The sequence below is a fragment of the Tyto alba genome, unplaced genomic scaffold (assembly GCF_018691265.1).
Source record: "Tyto alba isolate M040663 unplaced genomic scaffold, T.alba_DEE_v4.0 Super-Scaffold_1000006, whole genome shotgun sequence".
NCBI classification, from domain to species: Eukaryota; Metazoa; Chordata; class Aves; order Strigiformes; family Tytonidae; genus Tyto; species Tyto alba.
In genome coordinates, this window is record NW_024881272.1 from 11,675,000 (window position 1) to 11,702,639 (window position 27,640).

General features: G+C 38.3%; 2 protein-coding genes across 5 annotated transcripts in view; both read right to left on the bottom strand.

Moving 5' to 3' along the window:
* KIF14 (kinesin family member 14) overlaps nt 1-11,486 on the bottom strand; it is a 32,206-nt gene extending 20,720 nt beyond the window's left edge. The window contains exons 1-12 of the mRNA XM_033000864.2: nt 10,299-11,486; nt 9,664-9,918; nt 8,122-8,209; nt 5,844-5,942; nt 4,186-4,238; nt 3,837-3,867; nt 3,378-3,485; nt 2,129-2,245; nt 1,385-1,503; nt 900-1,072; nt 378-525; nt 210-273 (exon numbers count right to left, since the gene is read on the bottom strand). Coding sequence (XP_032856755.2) covers nt 210-273; nt 378-525; nt 900-1,072; nt 1,385-1,503; nt 2,129-2,245; nt 3,378-3,485; nt 3,837-3,867; nt 4,186-4,238; nt 5,844-5,942; nt 8,122-8,209; nt 9,664-9,918; nt 10,299-11,401 — 2,358 coding nt within the window. The 5' untranslated portion in view covers nt 11,402-11,486. The remainder of the gene's footprint in view (nt 1-209; nt 274-377; nt 526-899; nt 1,073-1,384; nt 1,504-2,128; nt 2,246-3,377; nt 3,486-3,836; nt 3,868-4,185; nt 4,239-5,843; nt 5,943-8,121; nt 8,210-9,663; nt 9,919-10,298) is intronic.
* Nucleotides 11,487-14,401: 2,915 nt separating this feature from the next.
* DDX59 (DEAD-box helicase 59) lies at nt 14,402-25,877 on the bottom strand. Of its 4 annotated transcripts, XM_033000679.2 has the most exons (9): nt 25,753-25,877; nt 25,229-25,336; nt 21,842-22,671; nt 19,373-19,540; nt 18,751-18,840; nt 18,105-18,356; nt 17,085-17,237; nt 16,463-16,591; nt 14,402-14,740 (listed from the first exon to the last, which is right to left on the bottom strand). In XM_033000679.2, the coding sequence occupies exons 3-9, from the start codon at nt 22,658-22,660 to the stop codon at nt 14,477-14,479; spliced, it is 1,875 nt and encodes a 624-aa protein (XP_032856570.2). In that variant the 5' UTR covers nt 22,661-22,671; nt 25,229-25,336; nt 25,753-25,877; the 3' UTR covers nt 14,402-14,476. The 4 variants fall into 4 exon arrangements, with proteins under 4 accessions (XP_032856570.2, XP_032856569.2, XP_032856572.2 ...); XM_033000678.2 differs by lacking the exons at nt 25,229-25,336; nt 25,753-25,877 and adding an exon at nt 24,054-24,336; XM_033000681.2 differs by lacking the exons at nt 25,229-25,336; nt 25,753-25,877 and adding an exon at nt 23,796-23,946.
* Between the last annotated feature and the right edge of the window lie 1,763 nt (nt 25,878-27,640).

Genomic DNA, 27,640 nt, shown 5'->3' on the forward strand with positions numbered 1-27,640 from the left:
ATAAAAGAGAGAGCTGCATAAAAAAACAATTTACTTTGTGCATTCAAGAATCTACATGAAATTTTTCTAAGAAGTGACAGTAGTCGGCTCAAAGCATAGCATTAAGGAAATCAAATCTTACAGCTACTCTTATTCTTCTGCAAGGCTTGCCGATGTTGTATTTTCTGTACTATCTCTTGTAGAAAGTGTACTGAAGTAAGAAACTGTACCTGCAATTCTGTTATATCTTCTAATTTCCTTTTTTCTGCTTGATCAAATTTTTCTTTCCAAGCCCTTAATATATTAAGGGGAAAATAACACAATGTATTAGGAGAAAAGTTGCAGCATATAAATTTTACCATTTCTATTTTAATGCAAGACATTAACAACTGCCCAACCTTTGCATTTCTGCCATGTCCCTCTCCTGCTGGTGCAGTTTGGCCCTCAAAGATGTTATTTCCTGCAAATAACGTCTGTATTTTTCAGGATCAGTGTTCAGAGCTCTTTTCTGAGCTGCCTTCAGTTTTTCAATTTCAGCTTTCAATTCTACATTAGACAAACCAGACACACAGTGTCCACAAAAAATAAAGACAAAATAGCATTTAGACATGTCAGTACTATACTAGAAAATTCATCCAGTTATTTAATTAAAAATTAAACACCTTTCCCCATTCCAGGTTCTCAAGTGTAGCCTAAGATACCATCTGAACTTTGCCCCCCCCCCCCCCCCCCCCCCAAAAAAAAAAAGTCACAAAGGAATAATATTGAAAGAAAGATATCCTAGGTTGTGTTTTAGCCTAGTTGACAAGTGGTCAGTCAACACAATAGATTATTAGTAGTAACAACTCTTATGGAGCATTAAGTTAAACACACATGCAAATGGGGGAAAAACCCTCAAAGACTGCAGATGTCAACCTCACCTCTGATTAGTCTGGCATTCACATCTTCATTTACTTTAGCAATGTTGATTATTGAACAAGCTTGTTTTGCATAGCGAAGAGTGCTGAGTGTTTCTTCTGTACTGCTGGCAGCTGGACTTACTGTGGCAATCATAGCAGTTTGTGAATTTCCACCAAGACTTTCTTTCAACAACCTTCATTTGACAGGAGAGAAGTAGTCAATCCTCAGCCCCCACATAGAAAGAAAAATTAAACTTCTCAATCTGAACAGATAAAATACAAAATACCTAGGGTCTTACTACTCATACGAGAGTGACTGTTAGCTACTTAAAACACAAACCAAGGTCCTATTTGTTCTTCACCTGATGCAACAGGTTAACTTCTTCCCTCCACAGGTCATTTGAGAGAAAGGAACAGGAGAGGGAGTAATGCCTCCTGAATAGAAGAGGAATCCAGAGTCTGAGAAAGCATTTACTTCTATATAAAAAATTCTCAAGTATACATACCAAGTAAGGACAGATTCCCGGTAAGGAACAAAAGTTTTCTTTCCATTTTGAGATTGTTTAGAAAGTGCAGAAATAACCTTTCCAAGGGTTAACAGTGACTTATTGATACTCACACCCTCCTACACAAAGCAAAAATAAAAATAATTATAATACAGTTGTACTTTCTTGTGTGACATTATGGACTGTACCATTGATTTAGTTGTGCTTATTCAATACATGGCATAGCTGTACGATATGTCACCACTGATTAAAAAACAACAACATGCTAAAGTATGCTAGAAGATCGTCATTTGGAAAGAACAGAATACCTGGCTTTAAAATAAGCAGTGTTAAGAACCATCAGAATTATCAAGGCAGCTGGAAATAAGTCTCTTATTAGAAACTCTATTTACATATATGTCCCAAGAAAGAGCAAACCTCAACTCCATGTGATATTTGATTCATGATTTGGAAAGTCATGCAGACAGTTTTTCCTCATTCCTTCTAAAGGATCATTAGGCCTGCGTAGCACTGGAGTGCTGTCCTAAGCAAAATCTGGCCTGCCATACTGCACAGTCAAAACAGCTTCTTCAGGCCATTCACCCTCACTAGCAAAATTCTATGCAATACTTATAAGCACAAGGGCTATATATCCTTTTAGAATTACAGTTCCTGCCCAGGAGTCCTGTTGGGTGAGGGTGCTTTGGAGTTCAGGGATATTCTTTGGAGTCAATCCTTTTCCACAGATTTCCAACCCTGCTTTACCTTCAGCCTTTCTCCAGTGGTCTGAGCTGTTGAGCAGCATTCACTGCCAGCTAGATCAATTAGATTTATGTGACTGGTAAACCTATGATCACATTGTTCTTCATCCACATATTCTACCTGGAAAAAAGGGAGATGTCTGCTTTCAAACAAACAAACCAACAAAAAAAAAAAGCCTGAGGACAAGCAGAAATCTAACAATCTGCTCACTTTAAATGCATAAAAAATTGCCACATCATTTACTTTAACTTTCATGTGCATGTCTTGAAAGAGACCAAGTTCAGACTTTTAACCATAGTATCAATCGTTTGCAGTTGAATAACTGTATAAACATAAACTGCAAACACAACAGATTAGCAAACTGTGGGTTTGGGTCTGAAGTTTGACTATTGCAGCTATCCAATAACCATGGAAATCAGTAAGCTGTTACTGACTCATACCAATGAAGATCAGCTAAGCAGTCAGTGGAAAAGTCTCAGGACTAATTCTGACAGAGAAAAGAAATAATCTAGTGGTGAGAATGGTGAAGGGAGTAAGGAAGGAAGGAAAAGATTAGGAAATTGGACTGAAAAAACAACCAAAAACAACAAAAAAGCCCAAACGAACAAGTTACTTGTGAAAGGAGAAAATCGACAGTCTGTAGACTTCTGAAGAGCTCTACCTATTTCAGTTGTTTTCAGGCTCATCTCACTAAGTCAGGTTTTGTCTCCTACACATCTGTAAATCAGATGAGGAGTTGTTGTCCCTACATCCAGGAGACACATGGGTGTGAGAGGCATCCTGAAGCAAGGAAACATTTACTCAGTGAACTCTGTTGAAACTGAGCAGAAACTGCATCTCCTACCATTGTCCCAGCTCATCACCTGCAGGAACTCAGCACAGCTATCCAGCTTGCCTAGCCTAACCTTCTTAGAAGCCAAGATGTGTTGGCAGCAGTGTGAAATTAGGTCTGGCCTCAATTTGGATTCCAGTTACGTCTCAGAACTCACATTCCTCAGAAGCTTGGAACTACTCCTAGATCTGCCAGTCTAGACACATTTATACTGCTGCTATAAATATATATAGCACAGAGACATCAGTATATACTCAAAGCATGTAAAATAAAACAAGTTTTTCTATGTAGAAAGACATGTTAAAATGCCCTGTGCTTTACTCATCTTCTTCAAGTATATATTCACAAGAGTTTTCTAGGCAGCACATAAAACAACTGTTTACTACCCAATTTGAACAGATAAAAAACATCCATCAATACCTTGGTTTGTGTCATCACAAGGGTGAAGACAGAATGAGATCTAGAGCTCTTGTCATTCATTACTGTAGCAGCTGTTGCTCTCTGCTTATTTCCTAGTTCAAGCCAACTCTACGAGATAAAAGTCAGGATGTGAAACTAAAACCTGCTTTAAGTAGTTAACTGAAGATTCAAATGCTTGCAAATAAAGTTAACACAAATGATGACTCTAAGGGAGGAATTAAAACTTCAGTTTAAGAGATAATCATGTGAAGAGAGTGACACTTGAACGTATGCATCTACTTAGCTCCATTATATAGGACTAGGCTTCCTTATACTTTTACAAAATCAGGTGAAATACCATAGACTACTAGGCAATATGTAGAGCATTTTCTTCCCATCCATGGAATTTAGTTTTCAGCAGTGAAAGAAGTAGCAAGTAAGAATATTTGTATTCACTTTTAGTAACCAAATAACTCTTACCTGGATATCAGAGTAAGAACTGACAACATTCCTAAGAGGGAGAAAATGAAAAGTTCGGGTTCAGACTGTTTTCTTTCTATAATTTTCCCTGCTGCTTGAGCTCTGAAACATTTTCCCCAGTTACAGACGAAATACAAATATACCATCAAAGCTCTAGTTGTCTTGAGACTTCCACACACTTATTTCACTAAAGCAATACACTAAAGGAAATACATCAAGTCCAGCTAGACATTGGTATGCATTTTTGTAAAGCTATGCAATACTAACATCTTCCCTAATTTACTAGTGAGTACACATGCTTTCAGGATTATATCATACATCTATTAAGATGAGAACAATCAAGACTTACACTGTCAGGCCTTCCACATATGGTCCTATCACTGGATGTTCTCTTACACGAAGCTGGTGAGAATAATTTTAAAAGTAAAATTATTAGGAGTGCATTTGTTAGACCTAGCACTCAGGAATATCTTAAAATTAAAAGAAAGTCTATCTACGGCCCTAGTATGACATTTATCATCAACAAAGCTTAGCATGAAACATCTAGAATAATGTTTTCAGGAAAATACCTACAACTGAATTCTTCCAGCTGCCTGAGAAATCACAGCAGACTGCACCAGGCCGTTGCTCACAAAGCTAACTAAAAGAACATATATCTTAGAAAAGATATTTACATAATTAAAAAAACAACCACACTTTTCTGCAACATAAATCTATTATGTTTTCAAGTTAAACAGATTAGCTCAAAATCACTGACAAAACTCAGATGAGAGCACTCCTACCATAAACAAGACAGTATAGTGTTTACTTCTATATAACTAGTCCACATTAAGTCTCAAGTTTAGGATAAAAGACTTATTTCAACAGCAAGTTGAATGTAGTATACCTTCCTTATCATAAACTAATACTCATAGTTTACACACAAGTAGCCAGTGTTGTGTTCAATGTGTCAAAGTACAGAAAATACTTTTTTTAATAAATAAAACATAATAAATCCCTTCTCTACATCCCCTACTTAACACAGATCTCTTTAATTTATGGTTTTACATATTCTAACACACAAACACTGAAGACTAGCTAAACTAGTTTAACTAGTGATCCTTAAGTAGTTAATGAGGCCATTGGTGTCCCTCCTCCTTTACCCACCCCCCCACACCACCCAATCATCTTGGGAAACAACCAACCAACAGGAAAAAAAGTTTCCAGACAGCCCCATGGCTCTAAGCAGTAAATAATCCAGGGCAAAGAATCCGAAAGATATTACCCATCTTGGTGCTAAACTCATACACAATAATAGTTTTATGTAGCTGGGCAATGTAAACACACAGAGGAAACAAAGTGGGGAAAAAAATCTCCCTTTGCAAATATTAACATTTTTCAGAAACATACTAGGGATTGCAATTAGATACGTCGAGTCAGTGGCAAACAGGTATCCCAGTAGGTGAACAATACACAGATATTTTTAGAAAGTGAATGGACATTTCACTATTGCTGAGAACCAAGGACACTGGTGAATCAAATACAGTAAGACAAACAGGTTTTTTTCCTCCCTCCCAAACACTATTGGAAGCCTCCTGACACTGCTATCCTTTAGCATTTTAAAACCCCATCTAGATTACAAGATAATAACTCAAATTATATTTGCACAGAAAACTTAATATAATCTGGAGATTTAGATATATTACATTCTAGGAGACTTTTTATAAAGGCTGATAAGAACATCTTCATTTTGCAGATAAGGAGTGATGTTAACAATTTTTAGATTCTATTGAATCGTTCTGTTTCTATTTCAGCAAGATTTTTTTTTTGCCTTAGCATTTCAGAGGTGCCAAGCATTCTACTTAAAGCCATATAGTGAGATTTTTTTAATTAAACCCTATTATTCACAAGAATATAGGGTACTTAGATAACAAAACAGTGATCACTTGTCATTTCTGCATTTCTATTTACAGAATAGATGCCACTGCTTTGAAATTATGCATATACTTGTTTCTGCGAGCAACTTACTGGTTGTTTCTTCTGTCCACTTTCAGCTTTAAAGACAAGCAAATCATGAATTTTCTCATTGTAGACTTCGAAAAAGCTCATTTCAAGATGATACAAAATCTAATAAAATGAATAATAAAAGTTATTAATATACTCCACAAAAAATTTTCATCATTCTTTGTTCCAAAAACTAAACCTAGATTGCCAGATCCTGCTATTCAATGTTACAAACACTTGTACTGAACGAGCTTTACAAGACAAGTCTTATTCTAACCCAGGGATCTGCTATTTCCAAGAATACAATTTACTGGAATTCCATCCATAGCTATTCCCAGATGATAGCTACCAAACTAAAAATGTATATACATCCACCTCAGAAGTTTCAGTATTGGGTTTTTAGTACATGAAAACATAGTTTTTTGTTTGCATCTGCAAACTTATTCCCTTGGGGATTGCAATTCTACAGTATGATACACGTAACAGAGAAGGCATGGACTGATGTTGTCAACATCCTGACATGGAACAGAATGACCTAATGGAAGGATAAACCTTGATTCTACCTACAGCAATTTTTGAAAAAACCCAACAAACTTTCATGAAAACAAATCTTCCTCTGAAGACATCCAGTTACATTTTTCTTTTTTTTTTTTTTTTCTTTTTTTAAATAAGATGCAATTTTCTTCAAGAGACAAGGAAGATTGCAGCAAAAAAACCTCAAAACGTTGAAGTCAGAAATACAAGATACAACACAATTTGCAGCAACAGAATAACACACAGTGCATTAGCAGAGGAATAACAAACATATTTAGCAGCTCTGCATTGTTTAGAAATTATACCCACTAGCCAAGCTCAGTAACAGATAACACTCTTCGATTTCTCAGTGTATCAGATCTACAGAATATTACATGTTTACTGGTACTAGGGTTCAAAGTGAAGAATTCAAGCATAAATCAATAAAGAAATTTGGAATAGTTAAAAATTTATAAGTTAGCCTGCATAAGCTTAGCCCAATGTTAAGGTCTGCTGACCTGCAAGTCAGTCGTTACAGACATGGACAAACAGAGAGAGAAAAAGAATACAAAGAACAGCCTTTGCCACCAGCATGTTTTGCATCAAATATTCCTTATCCAAGAAAAAGCATAAATATAAGTTTCTACTCCTTTTCACAATTTTAAGAGACATTCAGAGTTTCTAAACACAAATTATGGTTTGTGTTACGAGTATGGAAAGCTTTAGGTGCATAATTCAAATGTCAGGTGCTGTGCTGTAGTCAACCTGGTTCCTCAAGAATTATTCTGTACAGAAATTCAGTCTTGGAAAAGCCTTAACAACAGTCAGACAGAAAAATAAATATATTTGATGAATTCCCACAAACACAACCCCTGCATACCTGCATTCTCAGTTTGGGTCTTTCTTCTTAAGACGTGAAATGAACAGTTTAACAACATTTTTTCAAGAGTTTAAGTTAATTGTGTCCCCAGTTACAATTCTCTAAATTTACCACTACTACACATATTAATTGGGACAGAAACAGAATGTAACCGTTTGGTTAAAACACTCTGGAAAAGATTACCACTTGGTTGGTTTTAAATCCATATACTATAGGTGTGGGACAGGAATTCTGACCAAAATACACTGTGATCAGATTAAACATTCCCACTCCCCCTCAGAAGACCTCTCTTTCATACAGAGCCATGTACTAATAAAGATCTATTCTCAAAACAGAGAGGGAAACAAAATGTTATTTCCAATGACAATTTTAAAGTTTTAAAGAAAAAAATCCAAGTGGGAGTAGTTGATTTTTTTTTTATTATTTCAGCAAGAACACTGAGCTAGAATACTAGAATTAGAATACTATTAAAGCATATTTTGCTTTGATATGTGTCAGTTTTTAAAGATAAATTAGTATTTCTTTAGTTCTATTTTATATGCCTCCACTGAAAGAATGGAACCCACTAGGATTTCTTTGCACCTTTCCTTACATAAATCTTATCTTGTAAGATGTGCTATATAGAGGAAAGAATCCTCATCTAGCGACACATCAAAAATATCATGCCCACATTTATTTTTTAAGTTATTGTCATTAAGGAAGCAAAACAATGTTGATTTTGACTATTTAAGGAACGCTGTTAATCAGAGCTACTAGCAGAAATAAGATTTGAATCAGCAAAAGAACTCAGACATTAATAAATGGATCAACACAAAGGTATAAAATGAAAGAATGAAACAGGTATCAAAATACTGAAAGACATCAATTTCCTCATAATTCAATGTAGGGTCAATAGCATAAGCATACCACCTGCTGCTTGTCCATTTGTCCTATTTGAGTGAAAAGATCTTCACAAAGTCTTGGAATTATTCCTCTGTCTTCATCAAATCCCATCATCCTGTAGTTACAAAAAAACTGCTAGTTCAATTTTGTAACTCTCTATAGCTACTTTTAATGTTAATTGTATAGCTCTCAAGTTGAAATGCCCCCATATGCTGTTAAATTATAGAAGTAATAAGCGTCAGAAATAAACCTGATCTAAGTTCATGCTTGTTTGAGCAGAACGTTGGACAAAATGACATGCTGAGGTCATTTCTAATTCACCCACTGAGAAATGGGTTGAAAACCTAAGTAAAACAAAAATCCTACAGCAACTGATGAGTAAGTTGCACTATAAACTGTAAGCCCTTCCTATCCTAGCATGTATGCAATTTATATGCTCTGCACAGTGTGGCAACCTAACCCCCTTCTCCACCTCTTGCTTAGTATTTTCTTGTCTACTTCTGCCACTGCAGAACACCACTACAGCTACAGTCTAGAGACACACACACCCACACATTAGTGGTCAGCAGCAATTTGTTGTGTACACTTGATCTGAGGACACTGTTATTGCTGATATTAATTTCACCCTTGCTTAAAAGACAAAGGGATGAAAGTAAGTAGTTGTTTACCTGAAGGTGGAGGAAAATAAAACAAACCAAAAACAACAGACACCCACCACCCACCCTACAAATAGAATAACAGTCGCAATACTGAGTATATCTTTCTTTTAGGCCAAAGTAAATAAACAATATAAGTAAAAATAGTGTTCCCATTTAAAGGCAAATCCTACCTCTGTGTAAGTTCTATAGCTATTATAAATTTAATAGAAACATTAAAATTCTGATAAACTGAATAGAAAAATTTCTGGTCCTCAACTACATATATAAACCTCCTGTAGTACTTCATGGCAATTATAAAGCTCATCGAACTGATTCTAATAGATGTTTGCTTGGAAACAAAACAGTTCACTGGGCATTCTATTGAAAAATATACACAACGTGTATGGGCTACAAACCCTCAAAATGTGACTTGTCTGGGATTACTTTGTGTAAATATTAGATTTCAAAAAAGCAGGGCCAACAGCATCTGCATCTGGCTTTATTTCTGTTTTGAAACAGTCAGGACCAGAATTAGAATGATGTCTTAAAGGTCTTGTCCAAAAAACGTAACATACTTTAGAACATGTCACTTCATGCACAAAATAACAACCAGTGGTGAACAATAGCACTGGGAGAGTGTGAGAAGTTCTCAACATTAATAAAGGTTTTTCCTCACTAAAATCTCTGGAAATGGCTTTTATTTTCTTCACTAGAGGTAGAAAGAGGTCAGTGTCAGATACATAAAAATACCGCTACCTGTGTCTTAATTAATATAAATACTGGTTTAATTATTTTTGGTTTAAAGTATGCAAAACTATTTTAACACATTTCAATAACTATGAAATCTATTCCATATAACCTCTTTTCATGACTTTACATTGCATAACAATTGGCTTCTACAGAATTTTAACAATTATTGTTAGGAACTTACGTGTATGATTTTCCAGAACCAGTCTGCCCATAAGCAAAAAGGCAAGTGTTATACCCCTCAAAAGCTCTTTCCAGGAGTGGCACTGCCAAAGTTTTATAAATCATTGCTTGGCTTGCAAAATTAGGATGACACTTGTCAAAAGACCAGAAAGAGAAGTCATAACTGAAGCTGTAAACTTGGTTTGTGGTTGGATTTCGTACAGCTGTCTCCGAACCACTCACAGAGACTACAGGGAGTGAGTTTTCACTTTTCTCTCTGAATAGAAGGGGGAAAAAAGATTTAAAAATTAGAAAGTATAAGCTACATGCTTTAAGTTAGTCATTTCAATTGATTGTCTTATGAAAAATAAAAAGTTCAGTAATCATTGTTAAAAAACAACTGTTTGATGAACATACAAAGTATTCAGGTTCAAAATACTTCATTTAATGAATATGTAAAAAATAGCCCCAAACGCCTATAAAGTGAATTCAACCCCTTAAAATCTTTATCTTGATGCTGCATGAAACATCGGCTAATTTCAAAGTATGTATCCTTACTGGGTCAATGATCAAACAATTAAAAAAATACAAAGCAAAAATCAACATATACTATAAAAGCTACTATTAGCATCAGAAATAAAACTCCAGGATACAAACCTGTTATTGAAAGGCCGTACACGCACTGCTACAATCACTTTGCTGCTTTCCACTTTGAACACATCTTTCTCTGTGCTATTGCTGTCAGGTAGTGTTTCTGTGTTCTCTTTTGGTTTTAAACTTCCACTCACAGAAGTAGAGCTGGAGACACTAGTTTTCTTTTTGTCTAAAATTTGAAGATGAGGTGTTCGTTTATTTAAAGCAGACAAAGATGGTTGATCCTGAGAAGTACTGCTCCTTGGTGTAAGCTTAAACCCTTCTGTTGAACCTTTTGTTGCTGTCCTTGGTGTCTCCAAACTGTTATGTTTTATAATCAGGTGTTGTAACTTTTGCTTTCCAGCTAGCTTATTTATATTGCCTTTTTCATTCAGTTGTTCTCCTGATATCCTATTAATAACTTTTGAGGTAACTAATTGTTCTGATTTAGGAACTTCAGTTTGAAATTTTGGATCCACAGTGTTTGTCCTGTATTTAAAACGTGTGCAGTTATCATTTTCACACAGACCATCAACAAAGCCAAAGGAATCCTTGCTGTTCAGGTTACACTGCAACTTTGCTCTTGACTGACCCTCTGCTAACTTAAAGCTTGGTTTAACATCGTGGGTATTAATTTTTGGTGGAAATGCAATCTTGTCATTTCTTTGTACAGCAGAGTCATTCTTTTCTATTCCAGGCACAGTATTTTGACTCATTTTACTCTTCTCTATAGATCCAGTCCTCACACGTCTCTGCAAAGTAAGTCTTTTCTCTGTTTGTATACTGTCCATGCCCTGCGTTGTGTTTGTATGCAACTGTTCACTACTGGACACTGTCTTTTTGCTTGCTCCAGTTCTCCTCTGGAGTATTAATCTGCCTTCAGGTTTAAATGCAGTTGATGTGTCACCCACTTTTTTACAGGCTGAAATCACGTAGGTCCTATTTATTTCCTCAGTCCTATTCAGAGAACATGAAAGCAGACCATCCTTTTCTTCTTCTGACACCTGTGACTTCAGTTGCTGCCCAGACGCTTTGCTACTGGTAAATGTATTCTGTGAAGCCTTCTGCAAAGGTGTAGTACATTGTGCCTCAGAGGAGCTTCTTGCAGGAACTGTGTAAATAGGCATTTTTGACTTCCAGCAAGTTAACGTTAGGTTTTTATTAAGTACAACACCTTTCCTACAAGATTCTTTCTAGTTGCTTCTTCGTAAGTAATCTGAGGAGACAAAGGAAAAATTTTCATGACGCTCATGTCCAGTGCTAGTTATGTTTCAGTGCATGGGAAACACTTTACATGTACTGCAGTAAATAAACGTTCCCAAACATTAGCAACAATTAGTATCCTGTTTCACCTCCAAAGTCATTCTATTTGAATGACTGCTTCCCCCAATAATAGGCTGTTTGAGTCCATGTAATGAGTTCTAGGATTTGTTTCAGAAAGTAAACCAAATATCATGAAGAAGCAACTGTTGGTACAAAGAACTATCTAACTATTTATCAACAAAGATCACCATGGACATTTCTTCCAAATGATCTACAGTGATCCCCCAAAAAAGAGAATTCAAGATAGTGCCTCCATTTACTCACAATTATTTGTATGCTTAGTGTTTCACAACTAACAGACTCCAGTAGAACAACAAAATCATTAACGTTGAATAGGAAATCTGTGAACACAGAAGCAGATTTTTTTTTTTCAGGATATTGATATATAAAACTCCCTATCAGAATAGGACAGTTAATAAAGATTACAATGTTACAATACATTTAGACATTGTTTTAGTTCACTGTAGTATACACATGCACAGCAAACCAAAAAGAAAGCTAAGCCTAGGGGACAGAAGAAAACTGCAAAATGTGTTCCATATCCTTTCTGCTTGCAAATATTTAGGAAGCAGTATATATCCAACCTGTATAGAAAAGCATGCTTTCAGTATTGCGTATGCATCATGGTTACCAGGTTACTACAGATTTGACATCACTACCCCCTAGACTTGTCAGCTGCAATTAATTTGCTATTAAAAGTCAACTAGAAGTCACCTGTTTTAGCTCCTACAAAAATTGCATATATCATTAACAAAAGCAACAGATGGTCAGGGGAAAAAAGGGAAAACAAGATGAGAGCAAGTGATGTAGAAGCAACCCTCTAGCCATTGCTCCAACAGAAGTTTCTTTTAACGCTACACTTTCAAGTTACAGCTTTTGGAGTATTCTCAGAAACTACGCAATTATATCCACTTCTACATGTCATGACTGCACAAAGTTTTCATAGCTCAAAAGTTGTGAAGGAAGTTTCAAGAATTTCAAACCAGAGTGTATTTACTGCTCAATCCAGTCTGATACAGGATACTTATGTTACATGAATTGTAAAAAAACACATTTAGTGGTTCCATCTAGCAGTCAGTAAATATGGGAACATGGTTGTAAGTCACAAATTCCTTCACTCTTTTTTGAAAAGTCCATCTTTTCCATTCAGCTTTAAAGTAACTAGTGTAAGAGCATAAGTTCCCCACTCCTGTTGCTATTCCTGTGCATTGCGACTATTCACAAAGCTTTTCTGTAGAAAACTTAATGCCCCCTTGCAAAGCTCTTTTATTTTAAAATAAGGAATAAGGTTCAAGACGTTAAAAGTACCCTCGTCCCTCATTTTTAATTGATTACAAATGTTAATTAGAGATGAAATGCACGCGTTCGAAGCTGGATAAAAGCGTAGGAGAAACCGATAGCTTTACTACCCTTCAGCAAACCCACTCGCCTCAGACGTGTTTCACGACCGCCCCGCCGAAGCGGCCGCTCAGAGCCGCCGAGCCCGCCCGCGCCCTCAGGGCGGAGCCCAGGAAAAAGCAGCGGCTAACCGAGCGGGGGGGGGGGGGGGGGAAGGTTAGCGGGGCACGGCCTCCGGCGCCCGAAGCCTGCCACCCCGTGCTGCCGAGCCCGCTCTGCAGTTCCCGAAACAACGGCCCTCCCGTGCTGCGGCCGGGCCCTGGGGACCCCGGCCCCTCACCTCACCCGGCGGCCTCGCCTCACTGCCGGCGCCGCGGCGCGCGCCCGCTCCCTGTCCCGTTTGAACGCGCCGGGCCCGCGGGGATTGGCCACCGCGAGGAGCTGCGTCAGAAGGGGGCGGTGGCGGCGGGAGCCGCCCCGGGAGGGCGGGACGGGCCTCCTCCCCGCTCAGGGCCGCGGCTCAGCCCGCCCGGCGTTCCCGGTGGGAGCGTTTCCTTCCCGCCAGGCAGGCCCCGCTCCCGGCGCCCTACGGCTAAAGGGGCGGGCAGGCGGGCGCAGTGGGTGCCCGCTGCGTTGCCAGGCTCAGCCCCGCCCCGCCCGGCCGGTAATGGAGCCGGCCCCTGAGGGGAGCGGCGCCCGGGCTGCACTCGGAACGCGGCGCTGACCGACTCCGCTTCCGAAAACACGGCCTTAGGGAGAAGTTGGAGGACTGCAGGAGGAGGAAGATTATCGAGTGCCCCTCACGCCACCTCCACGAATAATAAAAACCTATCTCTTGCTGACGCATACGTGCGTTTTGTCAAAGACTTGGCACCTATAACTACCGTACAACGCAGTTAACATGAAAACGGTTAAAAAAAAAAAAAATCAGCAGGGGCAGATACAAGACAAAGTGGCCGGGGGGTGTAGGGTGGGATGGTAGAGGGCAAGTTAAAAACTCTAGGCTTTCCCTGTACCGGATTATGTTAAAGTAGTAGCAACAGTGCATAGAAAATAGTAGAAAAAAAAAATATTTCAGATTATCAGAATTAATAGTAGGTGTTTCTCATGTAACGTATTACTGTTAAAGAATCCCTAGCACCATCACACTTGTGTGATCTGTCTTACAACAAGATCTTATGTCAATACAATGACATAAGAATTACTAGAAGAGTATGTCTCACAAGTCCAAAATTATTGTTCAGATATATCAAAACAAATAGTGTATTCTCTAGCATATATGCAAGTAAGACTAAAGACTACCGGTTTTGAAAAAGGTAATTCTTGCAAGAGTATTCTTGTAGAGTATTCTTGCTAGGCACTACTGTAATTCTAACACACACTAGTCTGTATTTCAAAAGAAAGAGGAGATAAAAATGAGAATCTTTAAAAAAATGAATATATAAACTTATTTTAAAAAAGCAATATACAAGGCATCATAATTCCATGTTTATTTTTAATCACACTTTCCTTATAATTACATAACCATAAACATATCTTTATTACCTCTGAGAATTAGTTTTGTCATGTTTTCTAATAATGTCCATAATATTATCTCCTGTTACAAGGCTATTCTGTAATTGTTTAAGTCTTTGTTGTTCCCTTCTCTTTTGATCATGAAGATACGGGGAATTAAGCAGCTGGGGGGGAAGAATGGTGCCCGTTGGTTTTACTCTCTTCACAACATCCCAAAAGAGCTTCTTGCTGTTGTTATTGATAAAAGTAATTGCAGTCCCACTGTGACCCAACCTCCCTGCTCTTCCAACCTGAAAAAGAAAAATCTCATTTTAAGTTACCAATATTAAGTCCTTCAAACATCCTTAAAGTTTATTTTCCATTCCAAACCAGCAATTAAGCTAAGTGACAAAGCCAAATCACTTTATCTCATCCTCTATGCACAAAATATTTAAAAACTTCCTGAATTCAGCATTTGCAGATCTGAAGCTTTAGCTTAAATGCATTTAAAATTACAATTTGCTTATGGGACACACCAGAAGTCCAATATGGATACTGAGATAGATGATACAGCCTATGGGCAAAGACTTACAGTAAATCTTGTCCAAACAAAGTGTTTTAAAAAGATGTTTATCATAGCAATGCCACATACACGCATCTTGTATCAAGCACTATATTTACAAGCATGACCATAAAAATGCCCTTTATTTTCAACATTCTAGTAACTTAAAATTATTTATCAGTATTATTCAAAATGCTTGAACAAATCAGAAAAGCATCTATGAAGACTCTATTTAGTAAGAGATAGTACATTAATATTGGTACAGTTTTGATGCTAGGAAAGATCATTTTTATTTATTTACTACTTGCTTGAAACTTTAGCAGAAAGGTAATTAAAAACCAGTGATGTACTGCAGTTAGTAACAGAATACTTCAGGAGTTCATGAGGCTGGATGATTTCCAGAGGTCCTTCCCACCTATTCAGAACAGGGCTAACATCAAAGTTCGATCAGTTCACTCAGGGCTTTGCCCTGTGGAGTTTCGAGTGTCTCCAAGCACAAAGATCCCACCACCCCTCTGGGCAGCCTGTTCCACTGCCTGACTACTCTCACTGTGAAAAAAAACATTTTTCCCTGTTATGAGGCCAGAATTTCCCTTGCAGCAAGTTGCAACCACTGGCTCTTGTCATTTTACTGTGCATTTCCAAGAGCAGCCTGGCTGTGTCCTCTATAACTGCCCATTAACAGACAGATGACAGCAATTAAATCTCTACTCCAGCCCAAACAAGCCCAGTTTCCTCTATCACTCTTCATGTGTCACATGTGCCAGCCCCCTGATTTTGTCTGGACTTTCTCCAGTTTGTTGGCTTTTCTTGTAGTTGATGATCTCAAAACTGGACACAGTAGTAGAGTACTGTGGCTTCGTAAATGCCAGACAGGGTAATAATTAGTTCTCTTGATCTGCTAGCCAAGCTAGGGCTGGGATGTGTGCACACATACATAAATACACACACATGCACAATGCGCGCACCATCTTTTATAAAGCAGTAAGCCCTCAGTTAAAAAATCACGAGATGCTGGAGTAGGAAGCGGGAATGAAAATAAAGTTCACAACTGGTTTCCTGGTTATGTTACATGCAGATCCCACACTGCAGTGAGCTGCAGCAGAAAGATGGGTATCTGGTCTTTCCTCACAGACAGTAGAAACATGGTGAACTTTGCTTTCCATAGACACAAAATGATACAAGAGAGTATGAAATACGAAGAAAAATACTGCAGACATTATTGCCGCAAGAACACTGTTCTAGGTTTTAGTAACTTATATAGGAAATACCAGAACAGCGTTCTAGATTTTAGTAATTTCCATAAGAGACTTATGGAAGAGATATTCAGCACCTTTCTTTCCTTTCCTATAAAAACATATTCTGAAGAGGAAAATAATCATTATGTTTAGATTTAAATTTAAATTTCCCTAGGCAGATGTCAAATTTCAGTATACTTTTCAAATAATGCTTTGGCAATTTATTTATTTACCTGATGTACATATTCATCCATACTTGAAGGCATATCAAAATTTACTACCAGTTTGACATTGACAAGGTCAAGTCCCCGTCCAAGGACTCCCGTACTTACTATAACTTCATACTTCTCTTCAAGTAACCCCTGGCAAGGGAGGAATAAACACAAATTATTTTTTCCTTATTTATATTTTGAACCTCTCCAAGCATAGGCGAGGGTTAGTTATACAGCATAAGAACACACCCAGTGGAATTATTCTGTTGCAGTAGACAGAATGGTCCCCCTGTATTCTTCATTTAAATAGGAATATAATTCAGAGAGCTAATTAGAGAGAGATCAAACCCAAAATTTTAATTTAAAAAATCATCAATTGAAGTTAAACGTGTGTTTAAATTCCCATTTCAAAGCAAATAACCTAGTAAATAGTCTCCAGTATATATCTGCATTTAAAATGGTATTATTATCTACAGTTTTTCTTGCTCCCATCTGTCTCTACTCTCCCACAGCAATACTCCAGGTTTTACTGCAGAACAGCAGTAAACTATGACTTAACTCATTCAAATGAAGCCACATTTATATATAAAAAGATGGCCATTTTAATTCTATCAAAACCACCATAACTTTAGGAGGCACAAACCTGTAATATGTCTGTTCTTTCCACCTGGGACTTTTCAGAATGCATAGCTGTACACTGCAGTCCTGTAATCTTATGGACAGCATCACTCAACAGATCTGCTCCTAGCTTACAGTCCACAAATACCAACACTGGAGGCTTGAAGAGTTTCTTATCCTGTAAAACAAAACAGTTTATGTAAGAAGATATTACAACAGTTTGCTGCTCATCAGCAGCAACTTGGATTCAGTTTCTTCTGCTCCTTAACTCTAATACTAGTGCTTTCAGATGAATAAATGTTTTTAGACTCTAGATAAGAAGGAACAAGGTATCAGCCATGAAACTATACAAATCCGTACATCGTATACATATAATGATTTGTAGATTCAAACTCCAAGTTTATATCAATACATGTATTTTTTACAAGTCAGAAGCTTTCTTTTATGTTTAAGTGTTACATAATAACTCTGAACTTCTTTAAGTTCTGAGATCCAGTTAAAGCTTCTTATTTACTTCTTGGACAACCTCAGCCAACACTTATAAATTCCCCTCCCAAGTAGTCACAAAACATATATATTAATATTCATGTAATGAAAATTCAAGAAAGAACTAATAGCTTTCTCACTGGTTTCTTTAACGACTTTTGAAATGACAAACCATTCTGAAGCCATAAAGCAGCTATGACAGTTTAAGAAAGTCCTGTTCCTCTACCACTCACAGGTAACCAGTATAAATATTTGGGATGCCCTACTGCAAATCACAAAAAAATTATGAAAATTATAATTTTTAACTTGGATCCCAGCACAGGAATCTAGTTTGCTGCTGCACAGAAGGAGGTGTGAGCGACACGGGTGGAGTAATCCCTGAAATTGTTATCAAAGCTCTTACACTGCAGAACTACTAAACTAGTTAGTGCAGTTATATGCTTAACCTCACTCCAACTCTTCACTACGTACAGATCATAACTGAAGATGAGAACCTGACAGAGATGTGTCAAGACATGAATAATTTTATTTGTTCTTATGAGAAAAATATTACACTTACATTTAATATTTCAAACAGCTTTTTCTTTTTAGATGGTTCTTCTATCCACAAGATAATCTGGCGAACATTGGAACATGGCAGATTCTTTTCTCCAATTGTTATTCTTACAAAATTGTGCAAAAGCTGATTTGCTAAGTGTTCAATGCCCACTGGAATCGTGGCTGACACCAGTATGGTTTGATGACTGTGAGAGATGTCTTCCAAAATATCCAACACTTGCTGCTGGAAACCCATTTTTAACATGGTATCCACCTACATGAAAAACATTAGATCTGTACCAGATTCTTCCATAAACAGCAAAATCCTGAACTTGAATTGACAAAAGAACCACAGAGTATATGATTGGCATGTAATAATCCAAATGCCCAAGTACTTTCAGTCAGAAGAAAAGCTAAGTGAGAAAATTAAAAACAAGTGGTTCACACTGGTCTAGCAGTATTATCCTGCCAGGTGTCCAAGTCTTTTATAGCTAATAACACATGCAATGTTCAAACACATTTCAAATAGCATTAAAAAAATATTTTTTCTCTTAAATCTATTTTATCTTTATAACAAACATTATGTTTAATCCGTTAGACTAGCCACTCCCACTGTTTTTTCAAAGACCTCTGTATAGGCAATACAGCCCTCATAACTAAAAACTTACTTCATCCACCACTACAATTTTTATGCCATGCAGTTGAACAGAACTTTGCTTTAAAATCTCAAGAAGTCTTCCAGGTGTTGCTATTATGACCTAAACAAACAAAACAAACAAACCCCAGGAGTTAGAAAGTCCATGGAAAAACAGATTACTGTCCTAGAAGAACTATAAAGTTACAGCACATAGGTGAGAAGGGCACTAATTAATAAAATTACTTGCCTTCAAATAAGTCATAAAACTGGATAACTTAATAAATTATGAAGCCTCAAGAGGAAATGGACCTTTTAGAATACTAATGGAAGTGTCTAAATACCAACAACATAATCTGCATTAAAAACCAACTATTTTTACTGTAAATTACAAGTCCTTCTCTAATGAAATGGCATACTTAAGTCTTTGAAAGCAGTAACATCATGCATGAAACTTTTTAAAAAACAAAAAAGATATATGTTTAATCACAAGTGAAAGTTTAAAAAAATAAAGTAAAATAATTGTATTACTGTAAAATTTTCAAGAGCTAACGTATCTCTGTGTGTCCATATATATCAAGAGAAACATTTTTCTTTTCGCTGAGTGTCATGAAAACATACCTTTCCACAGGATCTTCCCACACTATAGTTCTTACCTTAACACTCTGCTTGAGACGGTGAAGCTGTGGTGGCAATGGTAAACCTCCTACCAGGAGAACTGTTCTCATGTTTGGTAAACCAGCCATCAGTTCTTTAGCTTGTCTCTCTATCTGAATTGCTAACTCCCTCGTTGGTGCCAAAATAAGGGCAGATGGAGTTTCTGTCTAGAAAGAGAGGGAGAAATCTGCTGAACATGGGAATGCTTTATTATTTAGTTAAAAAGCTTTCAACATCAAATCTCCCAATACTAAAATATAAATTATATAGTGTAGCTCCTGTAGATACAATTAGATGGCTAATACCCTTTCTATCTGAAGACAAGAGTTACTAAGGGATTATACCTTGAATGATGCAGACCTAGGAAGTCTATCCCTCAATTACTGAACTTCTGAAAACGAAAATTTAATGCATGTGTAAGTACACTGTTAGAATAGCTTCCTGACAACAACAAAAGGCCCAAAAAGCTAGTAGCCATTTGTCAAAACTGCTTTTTTTTTTTTTCATTTTATTGCACTGAACCTGTAACAGAAATTCAGAATAAATTCCGTGTGGACTCAAAATAGGATATGAGTCGAATTGAGATCACAAAAAGTTTTTAGAAATCCTGGTAGTACAGAAACAGATTATTTTCCTTTAATGTCTTGCACATCACTATGTAAAAACATTAGGTATTATCCAGAGAAGATAAGCAGTGACAGGAACTTTATACACATACATCTCTGAAATTTAAAACCAAAATTAATAGCCCCTCTCACCCACTATTAGTCAGCCAGGTAGAGATGAATCATTCAAGTGGTACAGTCTTAAATTTATTCTTCTGTATTCCTTATATAAGGATCTTCAACCAAATTATCATCTCACTGATACTTCTGCAACCCAGGAAACACAAAACTACAGGGTAGTAATTCCTCTCGAATTACTATAGATTCCTAACTACAGTTAACAAATACTGATAAAGTAAAATGAACATAAGGTAAAACCAGCAGGGGAGAGGCAGAATAATGGTCTAGCTCCAGGACACACTATTACAGTAATACTGATCACCTCCTCAGCAAATAAACAAAGCTTTGTCATATATTGATACTATAATCACAAATTCACCTAACAGTTTTCTCAATGGTATGTGCTTCCTTCTGGTCTCCATACGGAATATCTGTAAGTGACCAACAGCAAGATGTTGTTCCTTTCCCTCTGCATCATCAAAGGAACTACACAGTTACATACTTGTGTTAAGAAGGGCTTTGAGTTGTTTTCAAGAGGGCAACAATGTTTATTTTTTTTTTATGGTGGTAAATTATTAAGTTATCTACATAGAATGCAGAGAAGCCAGGAACAGTCAAATATCTCATAACCAGATTACCCTTATGCTCTTTAGCATTTAATCTTTCTTTGACATTAAAAATAAAAATTAAACAACAAAATAGAATCCTTTGTTGACATATGCATTAAACTTTTAAAGTACCCTGAAGATGAAGAATGAGAAAGATCATGTAGAGAAATTAAGTATTATTCATCAAGGCTCCAATTTTATGTATGTTATTATAAGCATATAACTGTCTTGGAGACTTCAATGGTCATCAGACACAGGAAGTACTAGTGTAATACCCCTGTTCTTAAATGCTTCTATATAATGCTTCCATTCTTAAAACTAATGCTATAATACTTTAAAGGTTAAAATAATTACATAAATAATCTTTAAATTATTCATTTGAATAAAATTATACACACGCACATTCGTGTGTATATATATCTATGAAGGCATATAAACAGTCCAAAACATCAACTAGAATCAGGTCCAGAGTTTTCAAGTAAAATCTTATGCATCTCTTTTTTAATAAAACCACTAAAGAAACAAGCAAACTGAACCACACACAAGGTACAGAATACTGTTTGCCATTACTTCTCATTATACATTCACATCCTTACGAAGCAAAAATTTTCTTAATTGCTTTTTCCCTCAGTATCAAAATGAAGACTGCATAGTTACAGATTTTCAGAAATTATATTACCCCAAATTCCCTTAGTTATTTGATGGTCAGCTCAACATATTCCAACAGCAATTACTCTGAAATTATGCAAATGACAAAAAAATCTTTTAGCCATCATCGGATTTATCAAGATATAGGAACAACTTCTCAGAGGGTCTGGAATTATTTTCAGTTTCTATTTAAGTCATTGAGGAAGTTTACCACAGAATTTAGTTACCTTTATTAACAAGGACAATCTGCATACTAGGTAATATTAATAGAGTTGCTTTATATCCTGACCAAACTGAAAATAACATTGAAAATCATTAAAAATAATCAGCACCTTCCCTCCCTACAATAACTAGCACTCCATCAATCAGAAGTAAAATAAATCACTGACTGTCAATAAAAAACACTGTAATTACACTCTCAGTTGCACTTGGAAACCAAGAGACAAAGTTGCAAGCCACTTTCTCTACACACACCAAGTTTCATTACCTCTTTCAAAACCTTCATAATAACAGGGAGCAGGAAGGCTGCTGTTTTTCCGGAGCCGGTGTCTGCGCTAGCCACAATATCCCTCCCCAATAGTCCAACAGGGATCATTTGCATTTGGATAGGAGTTGGGACTTCATAGCCAGAATTCTTTAAATTATGGTTTAAAGTTTCAGGAAAACCACAGTGTTCAAACTCTACAATAGGTCTTGGAACTTGTTGGCCCTGGACAGCAATACCTAGCTGCGTTTTAAGGTTCTCAACCTGTTCATCTCGCAAACCTAAAATAAAGGAATGATCTTTGTAGAAATAAGGTGTATTAAGCAGGTGAGTTTCTGCTTGAGATTCTGCTTTTGTGAACTGATCTGATTTTAGCTCTTTTTCCTTTGCTTGAGTTTGTAGAAGGTGTTTGGCTTTACATTCCAAGCTACAAACATCTTCATCTGTTTCATTGCAAATATACTCTCCATAGCGACCACACACAACACATACAGGTTCTCCAGGTTCTGCCCAACGCTGGGATTTGCTGAAGGATTTTACAGGTTCTTCCAAAGAGCTATCTCCATCAGTGTTTTGGTTGTCCTTTCCCAAAGTTCTATTAGCAACACCAGGGTCTGCAGCTACAGGTTCTGTGCATTCTTGTACAACTTCATTCAAATTGCATCCTGACGCAGAAGTTTCTGTTCTAATTGACTTACAGCCTTGGAACTCAATAGTCTCCTCTAGCAAAGATCCTCCAGAAGACAATTTATTTTTCTTAACTGTACAATTTTTATCCTCATCACCAGTCCTCTTGACTTTAACAGATCTTGGCAAAAACATGCTTCAGTACACTAGAAAGAAAATTGTTACAGTTGTTAGAAATTACCACCATTGAAAAAGGTACATTTTACCGTTACCACAAAAAAAAAAAATAAAGTCTAGGAAATATATTCGCAAACCTAGAACCCAACTCTCAGTCCTTGAAAAGATCTAGAAACCGCCTTGTTTAAAAATTATCTTGGTCTTAACAGTGTTGATGCAATGGAAAGCAATACTTCAAAATAACAGTGGAAGCATGGAACAACACAGAGAGATCCACCTACTGTTAGTGTTCAGCATTAGATGTCTGCAGCTGAATAAACACTTTGATTATCACCATCTGACTGGAAATTTATCCATTTTGAGCATCATTCATATTTAAATCACTAGACAAGTTTAGTTGTTTCTAAGGTGAAATATATAAGCAAAATAGGAATTCTTCTACACTATGAAAAGACAAAACAAACCAAATCATCAACTTGGAAAAAGATATGACATTTAATACAGGACCCACCCAAGACCACTCCTTTTGTTGTCCTTTTCAAAGTTCACTCAAATTTAAAAAAGCTGTAGAATTTGAGACCTGTTTTGAGTCCACCTCTGTCTGGTAACAGTATCAAAGAAAGAGCAAATAACTGCATGATCAATTTGCCAAATCTCTACTGTAATACCGGGAAGCCAAAATCAGTGTCCATAAATAACCATACCTATTATATTCTGAAACTTTCAGCAGTTAACTCTGCAAGTGTCAGATGTTCTCACCAATCCTTTGCTATGATACAGTTGGTAAACGAAGTACACAAAGCACCGTAATTTTATTATGAATTAATCATACTGCGCATACCGGTCCCTGTCAACTTATTTTCCCAGCAGTTTTCTAAAAAAACACAAACCTATCTCTGTGTTTACAGCTTTTCTTCTGCGTAACTGAAAGCAGTCCGGAGCTGTGAGGCATCAGCAGGAAGCTCACCGGCCAGACGAGCTCTGCTGACTAAAACCCGCGGGCAGGCAGACCCCAGGTGCCGGGGTGGAGGTTGCTCCCCCTCGCTATCGAATCAGAAGCCAGATCTCACGTTATTTTTCGCAACTCAGAACTTCACAGAACCTCTTTACAAACTCGGTAGCCTTTCAGGCGAGAGGGGCAAACCGTACTCACGGAGCGCCAGGCTGACGAAAAAGACGACACGGCTACCGGGCTCCGGGGAGGGTCCCGCATTGCCGCCAGCGGTGACCCCGCTGGGAAGCTGCCCGCCCGCGGGGCTCCTGGGCAGTACGGGAGCCCCTTCCCCCGCTTTCCCCAGCCCTCCTCGATAGCAACAGCCACTCGCTCCACGGGAGACCAAGACGGCGCGGAGCCGCTCCCACCCGACAGCCTCCCCCGCCCCAATGCCGCGAGGCGGAGCCCGGCCCCCACCTCTTCCTCCTCCTCCTACTCCTCTTCCTCCTCGCTGGCGGCGGAGGGACGTCGCCTCACGTATCGCTGCCGACCGGCCATCGGCTCCGCCGCCGCCTCTCCTCACAAAATGGCGGCGGCTCCCCCCAGGCAGCGCCGGGCGAGCGGCCGGCGGCAGCGAGGAGCCGCCGCCGAGCGCTGGGGGAGCAGCCGGAGGGGGAGCGCGCCCAGGGGCGGCGGCGCCCGGCCGGGCCGCAGCGGCGGCCGCCCGCCACCTCCCACGGGCAGAGCGGCGGGGCCCGGCGCCCCGCTGCCGGGGCGGGCCAGGCCACGGGCGGCCGGGCCTGCGTACTCGGGCGGGGAGGGGAAAGCTGCGCCGCCGGGAGGTGTCACCCCCGAGCCCGGTTTCGGGAAGGCGCGGCTGGTGGCTCCTCAGGCTTGCGGGGCGGGATCGCCCAGGGCTCCCGTATTTACAGTCTGGGCTGTCGCATGCTACGAACTCACCAGTGTTTGCACACGGGAGAAAAAAATGTTATTACTGCCCAGGACAGAGGCGTAAAGTATGCCTGATAAATGCCCAGCGCCTGCCTTGACCCACTGAAAACATTTGGAAGGGCATGTTGTTTGTATACTGCAAACTGTGTAGGTTATTTTTACTATTTTCACTAATAAATAAGCATACCTTATTTACACTACAGCACAATCCATAAGAACACCAGAATTTATCACATTTCACTGCAGGGCAGAAGAGACTTTCGGGCTTAACCTGTGCTCTGCAAGACAGCCGAGGTGCAACCCCTGTCCCAGGCAAACCAAGCTCATGGAAAAGTACTAAGGCTTGGATGTATGGCCACTGAGAAAGCTGATGGTTGTAGGTGCTTGGCCACTGTGAGCAGGGTGGTCACTGCTACTCCAGTTATTTCCAAGGCCTCACTTCACCAGGAGGAGGTCAGGCAACCTGTCCCAGATACTCCCTTGCAACAGCAGGACCCTGAGATGTTGTCACTGTGTCTACACCATTTGGAGGAGGCCCTGGTTTTGAGCACAACCAGGAAGACCAGAGTGTTCCCAAAGTAAAACCCTATACCCTATGACCATAAATGATTTGATGCATGGGAAAGATACCTTGATGGGAGCTATCTGTGTTGATTGATGTACTCCCAGGCACTCCAGATACTGCAAACAGACTACCTTACCTCCTTCTTCCTCCAACATTGATCCCATGAGCCTGAAAGCATCCACAGCAATAGGGAGTTCTATTTTCTTCCTGGCTCATTACTTTTGTTGGTGACCACCACCACTTCCTGATAAAAAAAGAAAATCCATAAATACTAGCAGCCCCTCTGGAAACACAGTTTAATGGCAGTCTGGAGGAAGAGTCAGAGAAGCCAGTGGGAATGGCGTTAAAACACAGACAGACACAAAACAGGTTTTCGAGCATCTGGCTGTTGCATTCTGTAACATTCAAGTCAAATCACACTTGAAACATGGTCTATTTTAAAGTATGCTGAATTTCTCTGCAGTAGATTACCACAGTAGCAAGACAAAGTTAGTGCAAGTAGGGGTTTTTAGTCTGTGTGGGATTTTTAATTAACTGGTACAATTGGATGAGACTATTGAGCTGCTGGAAAGATCAAGTGGGCATTTCTAGACCTGAAAAACTGTCAGGCACCTTTCACCCACACTCCATACATTCCTCATTCTCTGTGAAAATCCCCACCTTTCTCTGATTCAGCCTCTGTCATTCCCCTTTGTTTGCACTGACTTTCTTTTCTTCATTTTCCCTCCTGGAGAGTTTCTAACACAGGCTAATTTCCTTTTCTTACTTCCATTTTTACAAGGTCATTTCCTGGAATTCAAAACATCAATTGCTAAATAAAGACCAGAATTTCAACAATATTCAATATGATACGAGATGCTTCATATTCTACAAAGTCTATATACCAAAATGCAAACAACCTACATGTATCAGCTTTTCCTATTTTTTTCTAACAGTAGGCTTCTGTGACAAAAATATTAATCTGATGGCAACAACTGAATCTAAAGAAAATTAAAGTACTTTTTTATAATGGCAAGAACACTTGTTTTGTTGAAAGCTACCATTCTGCCCTCACCTGCTATGAGAGAAGAGTGTGCACACTTGGATTACACAGACACATTCAATCTTTTAAGATTAAATAATACTGTCCATACTGTAATACAGCTACTTAACATTTTTGCTCATAGTACATATTCCTGCTGTTCTGAGCTGCAAAATTCAGAAGTCTAGCATATGCATTTCTGTGGAAGGAATCATGTAGTTGGTGAGTGTATTCCATGATTCACTGAACAATGCATCACTTACAATTTTTGCTCTACCTTGTTTTTGTTTGATGAAAACACTATTTTGTTAGTAATGAACACTTTCTAATTGGGGACTGATTTTTTTTCTTTACAATTAATTTGAAGATACACTTATTAGGTTGCCTTTTATGAGATCATTATTATATAACAAATTATAAATGCAACAGAAACTGACATTCCCCAGAACAGAAAGCCTGCCTCTACTGTTGTTTATAATACACACTCTTTCTTTTCTTTAGCATATAATGGTCTTCCAGAAGATGAACTCAGACCTCACCACAGCAGTAAAGATAAAAAGAGGTCACCGAGATTATTCAAGATGGTTAAAGACTAAATGAAACCAACTATCTAACAGTTTGCCAGATTATGTTATTAATTATAAACAGCACCCTGCCTCTGTCTCATTAAATCACCAGTTATCTAGGAATCCTTAAAGAGTTGTTCAATAAAGACAACTGTTAATATCTAATAAAAAACTCTTGTATTACCAGAAAAGGCTGACCCCCCTGTGATTATGGGAAATGTCACTGACACAGAGTGCTCAACTTTTCAAAAGCTGTTAAGAGGTTCCTCGCTGACAGCTTTAAGGACCCTAAAAAAAATGCAGAGTAAGAAGAAATGGTATTGCATGGACATACCATTGATTACAATACAGGAAAGAAAGATTAGGGATGCACAGGGTCCCACACTGGAGGGAATTAAGTCACCAGTAAATTCTGCAAAACTCTGTACCTTTTGCAGATTGATATGTCAACCTAAAGACCAAGAAAGCAAGAAAGTTTGCTGGCAATGATATCTCAGATACTTAACACAAGGGCCAACATAAGAGCTTTACAAGAGCCTTAGAAGATTTGGTTATGATGACAGGTAAAATTCAGCCAGAGAAATGCAAACCTAGGTACACAGATACCTTGATGTTGAGTACTGAATTGGCCATTTTTATTCAGAAGCAAGATTTGAGGAGTAAGGGGAATAACTTTGTTAAAACATCAGTTCAGTGTGTAACAGGAGTCCGAATAAAGTTATATTGTAGGAAATACTAGGAAAAATATAGAGAACATTACTGTATAAACTGACAGTTCACCTATATGAATGCTTCTTGTGATTGGGGTTTCCCCATCACTCATTCCCCTTGTCTGAGACAGACTACAGTAAATCGTGAAATTAAGTTTTAGAAAAGGACTCTATGGATATCCAAAGGCATGAAAGGGCTTCCATGCAAGACACAACTACATAAACTCATCAGTCTGAAAAAGAGATGACTG